The sequence below is a fragment of the Manis pentadactyla genome, chromosome 8 (assembly GCF_030020395.1).
Source record: "Manis pentadactyla isolate mManPen7 chromosome 8, mManPen7.hap1, whole genome shotgun sequence".
Taxonomy (NCBI): Eukaryota; Metazoa; Chordata; class Mammalia; order Pholidota; family Manidae; genus Manis; species Manis pentadactyla.
The window spans coordinates 7,919,934-7,937,222 of record NC_080026.1 but is presented as its reverse complement, the minus strand read 5'-3'; the positions used below and the strand labels follow the sequence as shown (position 1 = coordinate 7,937,222).

Genomic DNA, 17,289 nt, shown 5'->3' with positions numbered 1-17,289 from the left:
ACCGATTTTAAGGTCCCCGGGTGATTGCATCGTGCAGTGAACTCTGAGACGCAGGGACTGTGGCCAGAGCGTTTCCAGCTGTAACCTGTAAAGGCAAATTACTCGGCACCTGCGGCGTCTCTGCTCCAAGCGTGGTCCCTGGATGACAAGCCTCAGTGTCATCCAGGAACTTGTTAGAAATGCATCTTTGGAGCCGTCCCTAGATCTGCTGAGTCAGAAACCGGTGATGCAGCCCAGCGTCTACAGTGCAAATCTGGGGATCACTGGTCCAGTTCAGGACCAACCTCCTCCTCCTTTCATCCCTGGCAGGGGGGTGACTCCATCTTCCAAAGAGACAGAACTTATTCACTAACTCATTCACAGTTTTATCTTAGAAATGGGTCCATCCTTTTGTTTTTCCCCCGAATTGCTGAACAACAAAACACATGCTGTCTGGTACTGAGTCACTTCTTCTGTCTGTGCCTCCGCATGATGTCTAGGATGTTCATGATTAGAAGGAAGGGGTCGGGAAAGCAGCTAGCAAAGAAGGCAAGAAAGAGACGGGTTCCAAGATTTTGTTGGTGCACTGAACTCTGATTAAACTACTTTGAGTATTTGCAACCCATCTCATCACATCCTCCACACATAACTGAGGCCAGCAGTAAAATTTGTATCACCTGCAAGACATCCAGGATGTTCAGAAAATAGCCATGATCTTAAGCAGCGGCTAGACATTTCATTAAAGTCCTGTGATTTTGTGTGTTGCTGCGGGGTTTGTGGTGGTTGGGGGCTACCCCTCCTGGAAACAAATGAAAGATGTGGTCCCTGGGGTCAGAGAGATGGGGATTTGAACTCTGGGTTCAACCCTTTCACGCTGTGTTCTCTTGGGCAAGTTACCCAAGTTTATGTCCTCATTTGTAGCTATGGGTAACAGATCAATTTCATGGGCTGCTCTGAGATAGGAGAGACTGAGCATAAAATGCCTCACAAGGTTCTTGGCATATGGTAGATGCCCAGGTGTGCTGGGGCCACGTGAGACCAGCTGGAGGGAGCCGCAGCTCCGTCTCCCAAGTCCACCTTCAGCGACCTCATTTGCTTGATATTGGCTGTGGTGGGAGTATTTACACCACAGAAATGGACAAAACGTACAGAGAAATGAGCTTTTTGCTTCAGGAGATCCAGTTATTAAACATTTACCAGCACACCCCTGGTATGCATTTCTATTGTGGTTATTTACCTCCTGATGGGCTGAGTCAGGAGGTAATTCACTTTTCTCTTATGAAGCAAACAAAAATAGCCAAGCATAGTCCATATATGGGATATGAACGGAAGGATTCCAGAAAAATCCTTCCCTGCATCCTTCTACTTCCGTATATCCCCAGGATTTCTCTGTTAAATTCACAGACCCACAGAAAAGGTAGCACTGAACTATGAGCAGACACTGACCTTTTGGTGATGTTAGTCCCTCAGAGCTCTTCCTTTTCAAGCCAAACTGAGGAAGTTCAGGGCTCTGAAGTAATCTATTTAACTAATACTTACCATCTGTTGGTTCTCTGCTCTTGTGGGGAGGGGAGAGGGCTAAAATAAATAAGGTTTGTACCTCATGGGATTACATTTATCCGCTGAGAGCAGACAGATAAACCAATAGATAAAATCATAATAATTTTAGATAACAGTTAATGGTGAGATGGAAATAAAAGTCTCAAGTGCTAGAGAGTGATCAGTGAGGTGAGGCTGCTTTAAGTAGGCCCGTTAGGAAAGGCCTCTCTAGGAGGACACATCTGAGCTGAAATTTAGGAAGACACAGCTGGTGTCTGAATCAGAGGAACATCCCAGGTCAAGAGCAACGGCCCCCAGGAAACAGTAAACTTACCAGTGCTGAAGAACAAAAAGACAGTCTGAGTTTTAGGAGAGGGTGGCGGGTGTGTGGGGTAGATTAGAAGGGGTGAGATTCTCTAAAGCCCCTTAGAATGCTAAGTCTGGTTTTCATGCTGAAGAATCTTAAGAGGAATTGAGAAAAAAGGGAGAATAGCTTGATCAAAATGAGAACTTCAAAGGATTGTTCTCTTTATCCTGGGATGGTAGGGAATCCCAAGTGGATCCAAAAAAACTAGTTCACTGGCTATTACAAGGGTCCAGGCAAAAGATAATAATGGTTGGAATTCGAGCAAAGGTGGTAGAGATGAAAAGAAATGGGCAGATTTGGCATACATTTTACAGCTTGAACCAATAATACTCGTTAATGGATTGGACATTTATGTAAGGGAAAGAAACAAGAATGCTCTAAGATTTTCTTTTGTTTAATTTGAGGAACAGGATAAATATTGTCTATTAGCTGATTTCTAAAGGGAGGTAGGTTGTAAAGAGAATGACTTGTCTAAAACTGAAGAGGAAAAGCTTTAGACTTATTGTAAGATGGAGAAAGAGAGCTGTTTATCCTGCACCTTTTATTTCAAACCGTTCCTCCAAAGATAAATGATTAATGCATTCCTGGTACATCCAAGTTCTCAGATGGCTTTGTGTTGTTAGCGAAATTCAATTACAATGCAGTAGGAAAATGATGTTTCAATTAGATCACCATGTAATTCTTCTCATATAAAAGAAAACATTATCTGAATTTACAAACTTAAGTCTCAAGCTTAATGAGCCTCCTGAAGAAATTATTACATCTTTCGGCTTCCCTACTACATTTTTTTTAAAAAGCTATTTCTAGGTTTGCTCTGGGAGCTTTATAAATGGAGAAAATAATTATTTTGGAAGCCTGAGGTTTGTTAGCATGACCTTAGTTTTTATGACTGTCAGACAAAGTTACAGGAGATTCCTAGACAGGAAATGATTTTGTGTCCATTTAGTGCCCAGCAATTAGATGACCAGATATCCTGGGGAAAAAAATCCTCATATAAAATGTCTGTTGGATAAATTTAATAAATATATTTTTGAATGCAAGGCAAAGCCTGCAAATGAAGGGAAATTCCCAGGAGCCGACTGCAGCAGAAGCAGCAGGAAACAGCAGGAAACAGCAGTCAGACGACACACAGCCTGGAGATGGCTCGTCCCTAGGAACTAGAGTCCTCTTGTCGTGGTTACTTCACTGAAGCATCACAGATACACAGCACAGTCAGAAAATACACACCTCCAATATTCATATTTGTGCTCCCAGGTAAACACCACCCGGATGAGACAGAAAATATTTCTGGTACCCTAGAATTCTCTTATGCCCTTCGACGTCAATAAGCCCCCAAAGGTTATAACACTTCTGACTTCTGTTATCAGAAATGTTCTACCTGTTATTAAGCTCCATAAATTAATTGATATAACATGTAATCTTTGGCGTCTAGCTTCTTTAGCTCATCATGACATTGCTGAGATTCTCCATGATGTTGTGTGCTATCAGTACCTTGTCCTTTCTTGCACATAGTACACCAATACCACAATATTTGTCCTTTTTGATTTTGATGGATTTTTGTATTGTTTCCTATTTGAGGCTATTATGAATGCAGCATCTCTGAACACTCATAATGTCTTTTGATGATTATAAATACTCATTTCTGTGTATATTGCTTCCTATAGGATTTCTGATCATAGAATAGATGTTTTTAGCGTTAATAGATACCAACAAACATATTTTCCACATAATTACACAAATTTATCTTTTTACTAGCAGTGTACGAGAATTTCTTTTGTGCCATATCTTTGAGAACAGTTGTTATTGTCTGTCCTTTTTAAATGTAGCCATCCTGATGGTGCCTAGTGATTTCATTGCTGTTTTAATTTTCATTTCTCTGATGAATAACTCAAAGAAAAAGTCTCATATTTCAATGCTTCGATAAGGTAGCATTTCTTTTTTCTATTTTGTTATTTATTCCTATGTCATGTCTTTTTTCACCTCCTTTCTCTTCCCTACTGCCTTCCTTTTGTTAAACAAATAGTTTCTAGTGCTGTATTTTAATTCCCTTGTCATTTCATTTCTTTCATTATATTTTATCCCTTATTTTTTTAGTGGTCACCCTGAGGACAATAATTAACATTTTTAACTTACAACAATCTAGTTGGGGTAAATATCAACTGAATCTCAATAGTATACAAAACCTTTGCTCCTAAATATCTCTATCCCCCCCATTCCTTGTGCTATTAATGTCATACTAATTATATCCTTACACATTATATGCCCATCAGCACAGATTTAAAATTATTGCTTTACGCAGTTGTCTTTTAAATCGTATAGGAGGAAAAGAGGAATTAGAAACAAAAAAAACACTTCTCTTATCTCTGATACTGGTTGATTTGGCTACCTTGATTGGTGGTTTGTCTTTCCTCCTGTGGCTCTAGTTACTGTCCTGTGTGCCTTCATTTCAGCCTAAGCACTCTTTGTATTTCTTGTAAGGCAGGTGTGCTCATAACAAATTTATTCTGTTTTTGCTTCTCTGTGAATATCTGAATTTCCCCTTCATTTCTGAAGGGTAGTTTTTCTAGATACAGAATTCTTGGTTGAACCTTTCAGTGCTTTGGCTGCGTCACCCCACTAACTCTGTCCTCCATGGTTTCTGATCTAAAATCACCTGTTCATAAAGAAGAGGTGGTACATATACCAATGGAATATTATTCAGCTGTAAAAAGAAAACAAATCCTATCATTTGTAACAACATGGATGGAGCTAGAGGGTATTATGCTCAGTGAACTAAGCCAGGCGGAGAAAGACAAGTATCAAATGATTTCACTCATCTGTGAAGTATAACAACAAAGCAAAACTAAAGGAATAAAACAGCAGCAGACTCAGACTTCAAGAAGGGATTAGTGGTTACCAAAGGGAAGGGTTGGGGGAGGTTGGATGGGGAGGGAAGGAGAAGGGGATCAAGGGGCATTACAATTAGCACACATAATATGGGTAGGTCACAGGGAAGGCAGCAGAGCAGGGAGAAGACAAGTAGTGACTCTGTAGGATCTTGCTACTATGCTGATGGACAGTGACTGCAATGGGGTGGGGGGGGACTTGATAATAGAGGGAATGTTGAAATCACGATGTTGCTCATGTGAAACATAAGACTGTCTATCAATGATACCTTAAGTTTAAAAATAAATAAAATGCAAGCTCCCGAACTCCAAACCCAGAGACTTTGATGCAGAACATCTGGATGGGCCTGGGGTCTGCATGTTAAATTTAAATAAATAAATAAATAAAACGACCTGTTAATGTGACTGAGGTTGGATCCTCTGGCTTCCTGGGTCCTGTTGCTGCGGCTCTTCGCTGTGGTGGCCGCTGCTCGGTTGTCCCGTGATTTCTGTAACTCCAGGGGGATAGTTTGTTCCCAGCCTGGGGCAAATAAACCAAAGTCAGTCAAAGGGAGAAATAAAGTGGGAGAAAGCCGTTCATTGCTTACGAGCAGTCGTTACTCCTGCTCGCCCATGTCTCCTGCAAACTGGCTGCCAAGGCCCCACCCAGTCTGTCCGTCCAGGTGCTGCTCACTCTCCACCCACCTTGTAATCGTCCACTGATGTGGAGAGACACTAGGGCCAGGTCGGGGATTCTGGAAGTATCTCAGTTTCACCCACATTTTGCTAGACTGAATTGGTAGTCTGTATCCTCTGTCATGTGTGGGCACTGAAATTTGTTTTCAATTAACTTTGTGGTCAGGTAATGTCTGGACAGAAATTTCTTTAGATGCCTTGAACTATGAAATTCCCCAGCCTTTGCTGATGGCCTTTGTTTGCTTGTTGGGACAACTTTCAAGACTCAGGCAGGCAGTTTACAACTTCACCTTAGCCATCACTTCCTGCTCTACAGGGCCTCAGGGCCAACCAGAGATGAGAGCTCAGGACAGGTGCCCACTGTGGGTGTCTGGCCAATGGGTTCCAGCCCCGGACAAGTTCACTATGGATTCAATGTGACCAAAGAAGTGACAATGGAACTTTCTTGGGGTGGAAGGGTTATACCCAACTTAATTCCCACGGTGGCAGGTCAGTCACTAAAATCCCTTCCACTCAGAGCGAGTCTGCACGCAGCAAGCCGGTCTCTGCCTCTGGGCCTCTGCACCTGCATAGCCGTCCTCTGGGCCTCTGTCCTAGGTGCTGCCACCACTCCAGCCTCTGCTCTGCTCTCCTGCAGCCTTGCACCCATGCACCCATGCCACCATGTCACCCAGAGCACTGAGTAAAGCTCTTTATATAGAGTCAATAACAACGTATTGCCCACACGTGTGTAGTGAGCTAGCCGACCAGTGCCAGGTGAGAATCCTGGCCACAGGAACCTTCACTTTACCCACACTGGGATACTCACACTCCTGTACATGTATGTGGCTTGTCATGTTCCAGAAATATGTTGGGCCTTTACAGAGTCCCTTGTGGACATCTCAGTCCCTAGCTTTTCCTTTCAGATTTTGTGGGTGACCTTGACTAGTCTGATGATCACCACTGCCTCAGGGAGCTGCAGTGCTCAATGACCGCAAACCACCCCAGGGAAAAGCTGCTGGCACTTCGTGAACTCTGAGGCAAGCCAAATAAAATCAGCTTTACGAGCCACTTTTCCAGGGAATTGCCAGATAATTTTCTGGAAATAGGGCTTTTGGGGAGCTTTCTACACCCATTTCTACAACCCCTTCCAGTGGCTTTTAAGATGCAGATTTTTACTGTGATTGTCAGACTGTTGGTTTTCAAAGCCTCCATGGAGCTTGCTGTTCTGAGATTCAACCATTTTTTGTGACTAAGTGCGCCTTTGGTTTATTCCCAGAGTTCAGAAAAAGTTGGTTTTGACAATTTTGCCAGTGTTCCTATTTTTTTGTGGAGAAGCAGATTTTCAGAAGTCCTTACTCTGACCTGTCCACTGATGTCTGGAAAGCCCAATTTAACAAGGGGCAGAAAATGCAAGCATATACTTCATGAAAGAGAATATTCAATTTAATTCCTTAAGTGTCAATTCTTTCAATAATAATCTACACTGCTATGTACTAGAGAGTGGAATTTCCTGAGTAGTGGGTGATGGTCATATTAAGCCTTAACATACTTTTCAGGGACTCACACAGTGTGGTACTTGCATCTACTATCCAGCAAAAATTCCTGTATTAAACAATTGACTTTTAGTATTCAGTTGTGTGACAAACTCTGCAGCTTTTTGTGAATGTGGATCATTTTCTGTTCAGACTCTCTGTTCATTCTCCTTAAAACTCTGTTTCGAGCTTCTCCTTGCATACACTCTTCCTGGTTGACTTACTCTGCCTTTAGATTCAACCACCCCTGGGAAGCAATGGCTCCTGGATTATGTCTCTAACCCTGATGTCTTCAGTGAACTTGAGACCTTTAGATTCAGTTGCCTTCAGGACTCTTTGACCCATTATACCTAAACTCAACACATCCCACATTAACTCTTAGTTTTAATACTCAACTCTAGACTACCTGGGCTACATTAAGCTCCTCTTCATCATGCCACAATGTGGACATATCCATGGTACAATATGGAAATATAACATAGTACCATTATCATTGCCTGATTCTTCCAGGACACAGTAGATGCTCAATACAATTTTACTGAATTTATGACTCAATCCTACATTGAGAAGTACTTCAAAAATGCACACTAAATTGTTGCCCTTCAAAGTTCCTATCATGTACTTAATGTACTTTGGGGCTACTGCATGCCAGTCTCTTATAGATGAAGAAACTGAGACTCAGAAACTATAGTATGTTGTTGAAGTTCACAGTCACATTGTTAGTAAGTGACAGAGAGATTTAAGCATATTACATAATATGTTGATGCTGTGTGTACATTTGTATATTTACATTTTTTAGCAATTCTTAAAGGCATAAGATGGTATTGCACTCTGAAAAACAGCTTAGTTTTCTTTAAGTGCTTTTACTGTCACATCTAATTTGCTTTATTGATTTATTGATCATATGAAGGGGAAGATATTAGTTTTGTTGGCTTTAGTTTCTCAACTGACGGAAGTATGGAAGAAAAAAAGAGTTCTCTTACTCTAGGATGAAATAACTGGACAGGAAGAAATGTCAAGAGGGAAGAAATGCTAGTGGCGGCCATTTAAGCTGCCAGAATGATTCCTCAGCTTTGTGTAGATCAAAGGGCTTCATTTTTCTATACCAACATCGTCTTCTTTAGACCAGGCTAATCATTAGATTAATCATTAGAGCTAAGCAGTAATTCCTAGAGCTAGACCTTCTTCAGACCTAGCTCTAGGAATAAGAGTGAAGTTTTAATTTTATTTCAAAGGGAAATTTTAAAATGTTTGCCTGCAGACATTCACTTCTTGCCCACAGTCATCCTTCAGCTTTCTGATATAGGCTGTGGCTTAGTGTCCCAGAGCTAAATCAGACTGCTTCTCCTGTTCTCCCTGGCTCCCTCCCAGATCCTTTTCTGCCCATAGCCTGGCTCTAAGTGGTATTCTGGCTGAGTTTTGTAGGAAGCAGACCCACTTATCTCTAAAATATATGGACAATATGTGACTGTTAAGAGATGAACATATCTTTTCTTTTGAGCTGCAAGTGCCAAGACCAAATCAGGTGACTCTAAACCAGCTATCAATATTTATTCTGAATTTAGGATTGAAATGAGATGTTTAAGGTAAAATGAGTGTATAAAAGGAGCTCAATTAGGCAGGACAATGAAGGATGGAGGAACTCTTTTCTCATTTCTGTTTCTACCCAATGCTCTCTTATTGGGAGCTGATTTTCTTGAGGGCATTAATTAGAAACAATGTATCAAGACACACTGAGTTGTTTAGGGGGATTACAAGTCTATTTTTACTGTTTTCTTAGAGCAGTTAAAATGAGATTTTCATATTTAGAAGTTTAGTAGTTGTGAGCTTCACAGGATTTCTTAAGGATAAAAGATATTTTCTCCTAAAGTTTTGATACCTATTTCTCACCTATTTGATACCTATAAAATACCTATAAAATTTTATTACAAATTAGTTCTTAAATCCAATGTTGAGAAGAATATCAAGGACAATGATAATATCCCAGCTTCAAGCAGAAACACAAATTTTTATTTTAACTATAAATTTAAATATTTGTCTCATTAAGTCTTTAGCATGAATTGCCAAAGCAAAATGACTACTTTGAAAATATATATATATTTAATCATTCATTTATAGGAGAAGGAATAAAATAACTATTGATAATGAAGTTAGCTCCTGAGTGATTTTCTCTAGTAAACTTAAGCTTACAAATTATTTGAATGAATGACTAGAGTATTTCTAGAGTTACAAAAATTTGCAGTGAAAGAAAATGTACAACGTCTACTCAACTATTTTTAAGTTATGACCAAAAATTATAAGCTTTTGAGAGTGGATCATCCTGATATTGTCTTGCTAGGTATCATAAAATAAAACACAGATTATAAACAAATAATGAAGCATAAGATGGATGTATAACACATACATGATTAATAATATATGGCAAATCAATGTAATACTCTCTGCTGTTTAAAACCATTTATATGTCATCATTTTTGTCTTCTCCTCACATAAATGCTCCGTGAGGGAAGGGATTTGTCTGTGTCTGCAGGGTCTGAAACAGGGACTGACAGACTAAAGGTGCTCAGTAGATATTTATTGAATGAATAATTCATGTATGATGTTTAGTTCTCTTTGAACATTAAATTTTTCTAAGTCTGACTCCCTTAGTCATGAGCCAGAATAACTTTGAATTCGTGGATTTGTTTTCTTAGGCTGAGATGGAAGTGTAGGTGTCCACAGCTCTCAAATTGAGGAAAGACCAAAAGTAGATAGGATTTGGGTGACTGTTTGGGAAGGCTGGAAAAGTCTGCTTACCTGTAGTCTCAATGTTCAGTCTTTCTCAGACCTCATCTATGAATGAATAGTTTTCCCTCAATACAATTAAAGATGTTTTTCTAGATAGTGCTCAGTTCAGTTTTGCTAGGGGTCTAATATAGTTAAAGTCAATTATATTTAAAATTCCTAGTGGTTATGAAATCACAATGTGCTCTGAGTTGAGATACTCCCATTGGAGCCCATCTGCTACTTCGTACAGTATACAGCCTTCGTGGACTGGCTTCTTCACTTAATAATACGATTTGTCTTTGCTTTTCATTATTCTAATTGGTCCATAAGCACATTCCAAGCTGTTGCTAGTCACCTAGCAGAAGTTAACTAAATAAAAGACATTTTGTCTTGTATGAAATGAAACCACAACTAGGACATGCCAGCAAATACTACATCTAGAACAGGAGCCATTTTTGCTCAGTTCTACTAGGGTTTCAAAATTCTTAATAAGCTCTGAATCTCTTCTATATGCTTACTGTCCATTGTTTTATCTACTACTCTGATATATTTTATTGTTTATGAAAACATTTTGGGATTCAAGTTAAAACACAAGATGCAGGCATTACACATCTCCTTAATCTCTTGAAATTGGCTTTTTTCTTGGACAGATCAATGTTAATGCAGGTATCCAGTTACACAATTCAGAATAATAGGGAGTAAAGTGTAGCATGTTTGTGCTATTGCTTGTTTATAGCTATCAATTATTCATGTTTCTCTTCCTGGGTGCATCAAATACTGTACAGGAAAGGTCCCCTCTGCTCTAGTGAGTATGCAATTCTTTCCTCCCTTGAGGAAGATTATCATGTACTCTGCAGCTCATTCTGTTGGATTACGGTAGAGTGTTACCTACAGCAAAGAATAATAATTTAACTCTCTTGTTGTAGGCAACAATAATGGCCCAGCACAGCAGCAATTATTTTTAGCATATCTTATTTAAAGACCAAAAGCAGGACTGGATGCTCATAGCTAAAATAAAATAGAGGTTTGGATAATTGATTTAGCTAAACTGGGGAAGTACTACCTCCAAATTTTTTCCTTGAATAAGCCAAACCTTTGTAAATACGCATGTTTCTTCATTTTTAGCATGTTGTTTGAATTCACAATTAAAAATTTTTTTTGCTTTATTTGTAATTATTTTGATGAATATGTCACATCAATAAATGTCTTTTCATTCTAGTAGCATGCATGAAACTCTTGGATACTGTATCTACATGAGCCATACAAAATAGAGGAAATGCCATCATTACTTAACATTTACAGAGACTCCTATGGAGTCTAACATTTATGTGCTCCTCTATGAGGGTAGTCTGGCCTCTTGTATTTTTAGTGGCAAATTGGCTGCCTCAGTAACTGCTATTACTACTATAAATTCTTGATTTTGTGTTGTCAGGCACGCTCTAATTGTTGCATGTGAATTTTCTCATTCCATCCTTACGACCATATTTTTAAGTGGTACAATTATTCTCATTTTACAGATGGGAAAGCTGAGGCACATATAGGTTAAATAATGTATTCAGGAAACTCGGAGAGTCATGTCTTAACTGGCATCCAAACACCAGTCCTTAGCCCATGCACATGCTATTTACTATCTCTCAACAACACAACAACACTTACATAAAGAGAGGCATATTATCACTCAATGGTAAATGTCTGTACATTATCACGTCTTGTCCCAATTTTCCACTGTACGGTGGATTTTGAAAGCAATTCTTTGGAAATTTTTCTTATCCTGGAAGACTTCTTATGGAGGATATTTGAAACTGTCCATCTTTCAATTTTAAAAAAAGCTATCAGTAGCTGCAACTTATTTAGGGATGCACTGAATTTATTTCTTTAAAGGTCATCATCACAGAAAAATACATGCAACATGATTTTATTTTTTGATGACTTTTATTTTTAGATTCTATTATAATGTATAAGTCTCAAGTGTAACTGTACTATAATTTATGACAAACAAACATTTTGAGCATTCATAGCTGTATGAAATCTGTAAAGAATTCTATGTAAACAGCATTGGTATACTCATGGCTATTCATTTATTTTTATGAAGCAATTCTTGATTGTTTTCCTCAAGAATATAACATAATAAACCACAGATGTTTAAAAAAATTACTGGCCTCTATACATAGGTCCTAAACCCAGGCCAATTACTCGACCATCTAATTTAGCTGGCCTTCCTTTCATTGCTTCCATGAACATTTCTCTGAAATTGCTATTTAGAATAGCTTTATTTACATATGCATTTTATCTTAACTCTTTTTAATAAAGCTATCAAAATTCTATAAAATCATGGTGAACATTTTGGTTGGGGGTTTTCAACAATCAACATTTAGAAACAGCCCACTAGTCACTTAAATCTTTTGCAAACTATGTAACAGTCAAAACAGGAAATCGAAATGCTCCCACCCTGTATCCAAATTGTAGATACAGATTTGTGTTCAAATCTCTTTGCTTCCACTTTATTGTGATTTAAATTTTACATTGTAACTACCATTCTACATAATTAGGAAAGAAATACAGTGATTATGTAACTTAATATCAGTATGACAGCGCCTTCTAGGGGTTTCTATCTCATAGTCAGTACCAAGCAGTAACTTACATGAAAAGAAACATCTAATTTTACTTCAAGCTTACACTGTACTAAATAAGCTCTTAGTTCCAAACATTGTGTTTTAACTGATAAAAAGTTACAACTACACATTCCTGAGAAAACATATTCAAAACCCAACTGGGTTTATTTTTTTAAGAAAATTACAGTTCCCCATGAAATAGGTTCGGCATGAAATAGGAGTTACTTTGTAGTTGTTTTTGAAATGCTAAGAAGAAACAGTGTTGAGGAACCAGTTGCCAATATTTTACTTTACATAAATATCAGGCAATGTAAAAACATTATTAGTAAATCACACATAAACCTGCCCATCATACATGTTTTCATACTCTATTATATAAATATGCAAAATGCAATTATATTTATATAGATTTAAAATAATGAGGCTAGATTGAATTCAAATTTAAGGTGATATTAATTGAATGTATTATAAAATCTTACAAATGTGATATAGTTTGTATGGTTCCCTAATTAAACTGTCAAACCAGTTTTTAATAGTCTTAGCAGGTATGTGATATAATGTTCTACATAGTCTAGGAAAACACTGCATGGTATCTCTCATAGCAAAGAAAAAAAGAGGCTCAGATAATCTAAGATGAATGATTGAGCCTAAGTGTAAAGAATGTTTGGCTCTAGATTTAATTTCTTATGTACCTTAGGATAAATGTCTAGAAATGATAATCTCCCTCATGGATGTCGTAAAATACATCACAATTTAAAAATGTTCTAGTTTGGAAGTCCTGTTGAAAGGCCCCTTGTTTCAGTCTGTCTTTCTCAGATCTGTGTTTCTTAGTCTCTTCCTCTGTCTCTCATTCTCCACCCAAAACTCTTCATCTCTGTTAGTATATTTAAATCTCCTTTATTTTTAGCTAGCCAGAACAAGAAAAAACATATTTTAAGTACTTATTATAGAAATGCAATTTATGTTTTTTAATTTAAAAAAGCAAATGAATGAAGTATGTTCTATATATTTGCTTTGAAAACTCCCACACAGTCTTCTAAATAAAATTACTCCCTACTTACGTAACTCAATTTTTGCCCATGCACCAAGTCTGGGTTGAAAGGCTGCCATTTATTTTGACTTGAAGGCTTCCCACACACATTTAGGATGGTATACAAGTGGCACAGTCAATACAGTGCCCAAGTCATTATCTGCTCAAACATGTACTGTGGTACCAAATAGCCACCTGCAGATCAGGAAGCGCTTCATTGAAGGGTAACGTCAACTTTGCTTAGTGCTAAAGAATGATGAAACAACTCTGCATGAGACAGCAGAAAATTGAGACAAAACAGATTGAGTTGGGTCATTATTGGTGCTTTAGGGCAGCACAGTCCACTATTAGTGTATAAATAATGGTGAAGAAAGCTCTCTTCAGTTGCTTCTTTTCTCAATTTCTTCTCTTTCTTTTCTTTTGAGGAATGCGGTGTGCATGTAATTTTTCATGTTTATGGTTGTTGTATGAATAAAGAAGAATATTTTAAAAAGCAGGCTATCAAGCACAATACTCTGCAGGGAAGTCTTGTCATGGTTGGTATGAGTCAAGATGGATGACAACTATTTGTTGAGATGAATGGGCTACAATGTCTTTAATTCCATGGCATTTATAGGCACATAAAAATTGGTTCTGAAGCAATATAGAATAAATTTAAGCACCTCAAAATATAGAATGACTTCTGTACATGTATAAAATAATTTTGCTCCCTAATAACAAGGTATTTAACTAAACACTCATTACTAATGTCAGTTCTTACTCTCAGGGCATTTCATCGCACAGCCAAGGCAAAATAGTTTTATAGATATTCAGATTATAGGTATTTTTGTGTGTGTGTGTGTGTGTGTGTGTGTGTGTGTGTGATTTGTATTTGGAAGGGAAACATGAATGTTTACAATCCTGTGAAAATATGACAAGCAAGATGTGAACATTTTCTACCCGCTCCTCTGATTTATTAAGAACAAATAAAATTAAATCACCATTCTTTGTTATAATCAATAATGCCTATAGAGTAACTCTTTCAATTCTTACGGAATCATTTACCAACGCAAAAATAGCCATCTGCTAGCGCTTCCCACCTACTTTAATCAGAACTAGTGACTGCGTTGACTTTGAGACTATTTGAGAAAAATTTTTGGCAGAGACCTCCTTAAAAGAGTCTTATTAACACAAATGTATCATATCACCTTCATAGGCTGTAGACAATGTATCAAAAACACAGCTCTATTTTTTGCTTTCCTTGCCGTCTTTGTCTTTGTCTTCCTTTTCTGTTTTGTCTCTCTCATACTTCTCTCTGTCCGGCTTTGTCACGCTGTCATACGAAGGTGGAGAGATGGTAGAAGGGGTTGCGTCTGTCTTTTCTGGACTTGAGTTCTCATTAGCATTATCAAAAACTGCATCTTTTTTATTAGGCAAATCATCATCTCTGTCTCCATCTTTTATGTATATACTTGATATATTTTTGACATTTTGCCGTAAGCGGTAACGTCGATAAGCTCGCTGAATGATGGTAGCAGACACGTCTTCCTGTTTGCGTTTAAGTGTAGTTGTTATGGGCTCATAGGAAACTTTAGAAGGATTTGCTGCCATGAAGCGCTCTTCCATCTGCGAACGAAGAGAGTCCATCTCTCCGCTTTCACCCAGAACCCGCTTTGTAAAGGCAAATAGGATGTCCAGGCAGTGGATCCGGTCCCCGCTGACCATGGGCAGGTCCATGGCGATGAGCTGGACTTTGTTTGGCTTTGCGATGAGCAGAGGAGGATCCAGGGCAGCTGCAAAATCGGAGAGTTTGCTGTATTCCATGAACTGGGTGGCGTCGGGGTCGAACTTCTCCCAGACCTCGTAGAACATCTCAAAGTCATCCTCGCTCAGGGGCTCTGCACTTTCCTCAGTAGCAACGCTGAAGTTCTCCAGGATGACGGCGATGTACATGTTCACCACAACCAGAAAGGATATGATGATGTAACTGACGAAATAGAAAATCCCCACAGATGGGCTACCACAGTCTCCTTCAACTGAGCTTCCAGGGTGAACTTTTTTGGGGTCACAGTCGGGTGGTGCACTGTTGAGAATAGGGGCTAGCAGTCCGTCCCAGCCGGCCGAGGTGGTGATCTGGAACAGGCAGATCATGCTGTTGCCAAAGGTCTCGAAGTTGAACATGTCATTAATTCCAGCTTCCTTTTTAACGTAGGCGAAGTTGGACATTCCAAAGATGGCGTAGATGAACATGACCAGGAAGAGCAGGAGGCCGATGTTGAACAGCGCGGGAAGGGACATCATCAGAGCAAAGAGCAGCGTGCGGATCCCCTTGGCCCCTTTGATCAGACGCAGGATTCGGCCGATCCTGGCGAGACGGATCACTCGGAACAGGGTAGGGGACACGAAATACTTCTCTATCAGCTCAGCCAGAAACATGCCTGGTAAGAAGGGAAGGAATAAAAAGAAAATATTTAAATTTCCATGCTACAGAAAATGATGATTCTAAATAGTTTTATCTGCCATGTTACCTCAGGACTATTATTTTATATTGCCAATTTCATAACAATCAAAGGATTGAGCAATCCCAAAGGAAGATGATTAGAATTGCAATTTTGACATTTTCTCTCCCTTGTTTGTGGGCATTGCTTTTTTTTCCTCCACCATACATTTTTAATTGTAAGGATAACATCTACTTATGTAGAAAATTCAAGCTATTAATATAGTAAAATGCTGAAAAGGAAATATAAATCACCCGGAGTGTCAGCAATCCTAACTACTCTTAATATTTTGCTCAGTAGGACTCCAGACATTTTCTGTGCATGCACACACACATTCATGAAGATACTCGTGTTATACAACCATTTTTTATAATCTACTTTAATTACTTTATCATATGTCATATTTTCATACAAATGACAACAAAGTAATTTCTTATAGTTGTAAATGTTCTGTCAAAATAACCACATATTGAAGAATTTTATGTTGTTTCCAATTGCTTTAGTTCAGATGGATATCCAAGTAGGTATATATAATTTTTCTAGTTGCATGAGCATCACTTGATTGTATATTAATGAAAGTTAGGTCAAACAATATATTTAAAATTTTGTTCTATACTGCCAACCTATTGCCAGTAAGTCTGTACAAATTAACATTCCTAATAGTAATATGTGAAAGTGCTCATACTCCAGACGCTCCCAGAAGTCAGTCTTCTGTATAATTTTTGCCAGAAAATCTTTAGGGTATTTAAAAACATTGCATTCTATAATTTATTTGCATTTCTCTTGGACAAAAAATAATCCACCTTTTGTCTTGTTTATTAGACATTTTGTATGCTTGCTGGCTTCTCTCAGTGTTCTCTTTTTGCTTCGTCAAGGTCTTTGCCCATGTTTCCTTTGGGATATTGACTATTTTCTTATTGATTTATGAGGACTGCTATTCTATGGGAAGTACTAATCTTTTATTGACCTTAAATGTTACATAAAAATTTTCCCTGTGTTTTCATCTTTCAATTTTTTCTTTTTGGTGGTGGTGAGTTTCCCTCCATAGAATTTTTTTACTTTTATGCACTCATAGCTATTATTTTTTCTTTATAGACTCAAGTTTGTGTCATGAATAGAAATGATTATTCAAGTTGATGGATATAAATCTATTGTCCTTCAATCCCATTTTTTACACTTTAATCTTTGATTCAACTGATCTTTTTATGGAGTAAATTAGTAATTTTCTATATATTGAGGTTTAATTTTGGATTACCCATTTGAATCCATTGAACTTTTTAAAAACATTTTTATATATAAATAGTCATAGTATCTAGCAATATGTCACCCCTCATTAATTTTTCTTAGGTGAATTTTAGAATCAGACCTATATTACCAATTATTACACATAGTATGCAAAAAACATTGCTGTTCTCATTAGGAAAACATGAACTTATAAATTAGTT

General features: G+C 38.1%; 1 protein-coding gene and 1 long non-coding RNA gene across 2 annotated transcripts in view; one reads left to right on the top strand and one right to left on the bottom strand.

The window, feature by feature from the left end:
• The window catches only part of LOC118911840 (uncharacterized), a 96,359-nt gene that overhangs the window by 28,679 nt on the left and 50,391 nt on the right, over window positions 1-17,289 (top strand). The window lies entirely within an intron of this gene.
• The window catches only part of SCN9A (sodium voltage-gated channel alpha subunit 9), a 148,534-nt gene continuing 142,879 nt past the window's right edge, over window positions 11,635-17,289 (bottom strand). The window contains exon 27 of the mRNA XM_036884378.2: window positions 11,635-15,784. Within this exon, the coding sequence (XP_036740273.2) occupies window positions 14,592-15,784 (1,193 nt within the window). The 3' untranslated portion in view covers window positions 11,635-14,591. The remainder of the gene's footprint in view (window positions 15,785-17,289) is intronic.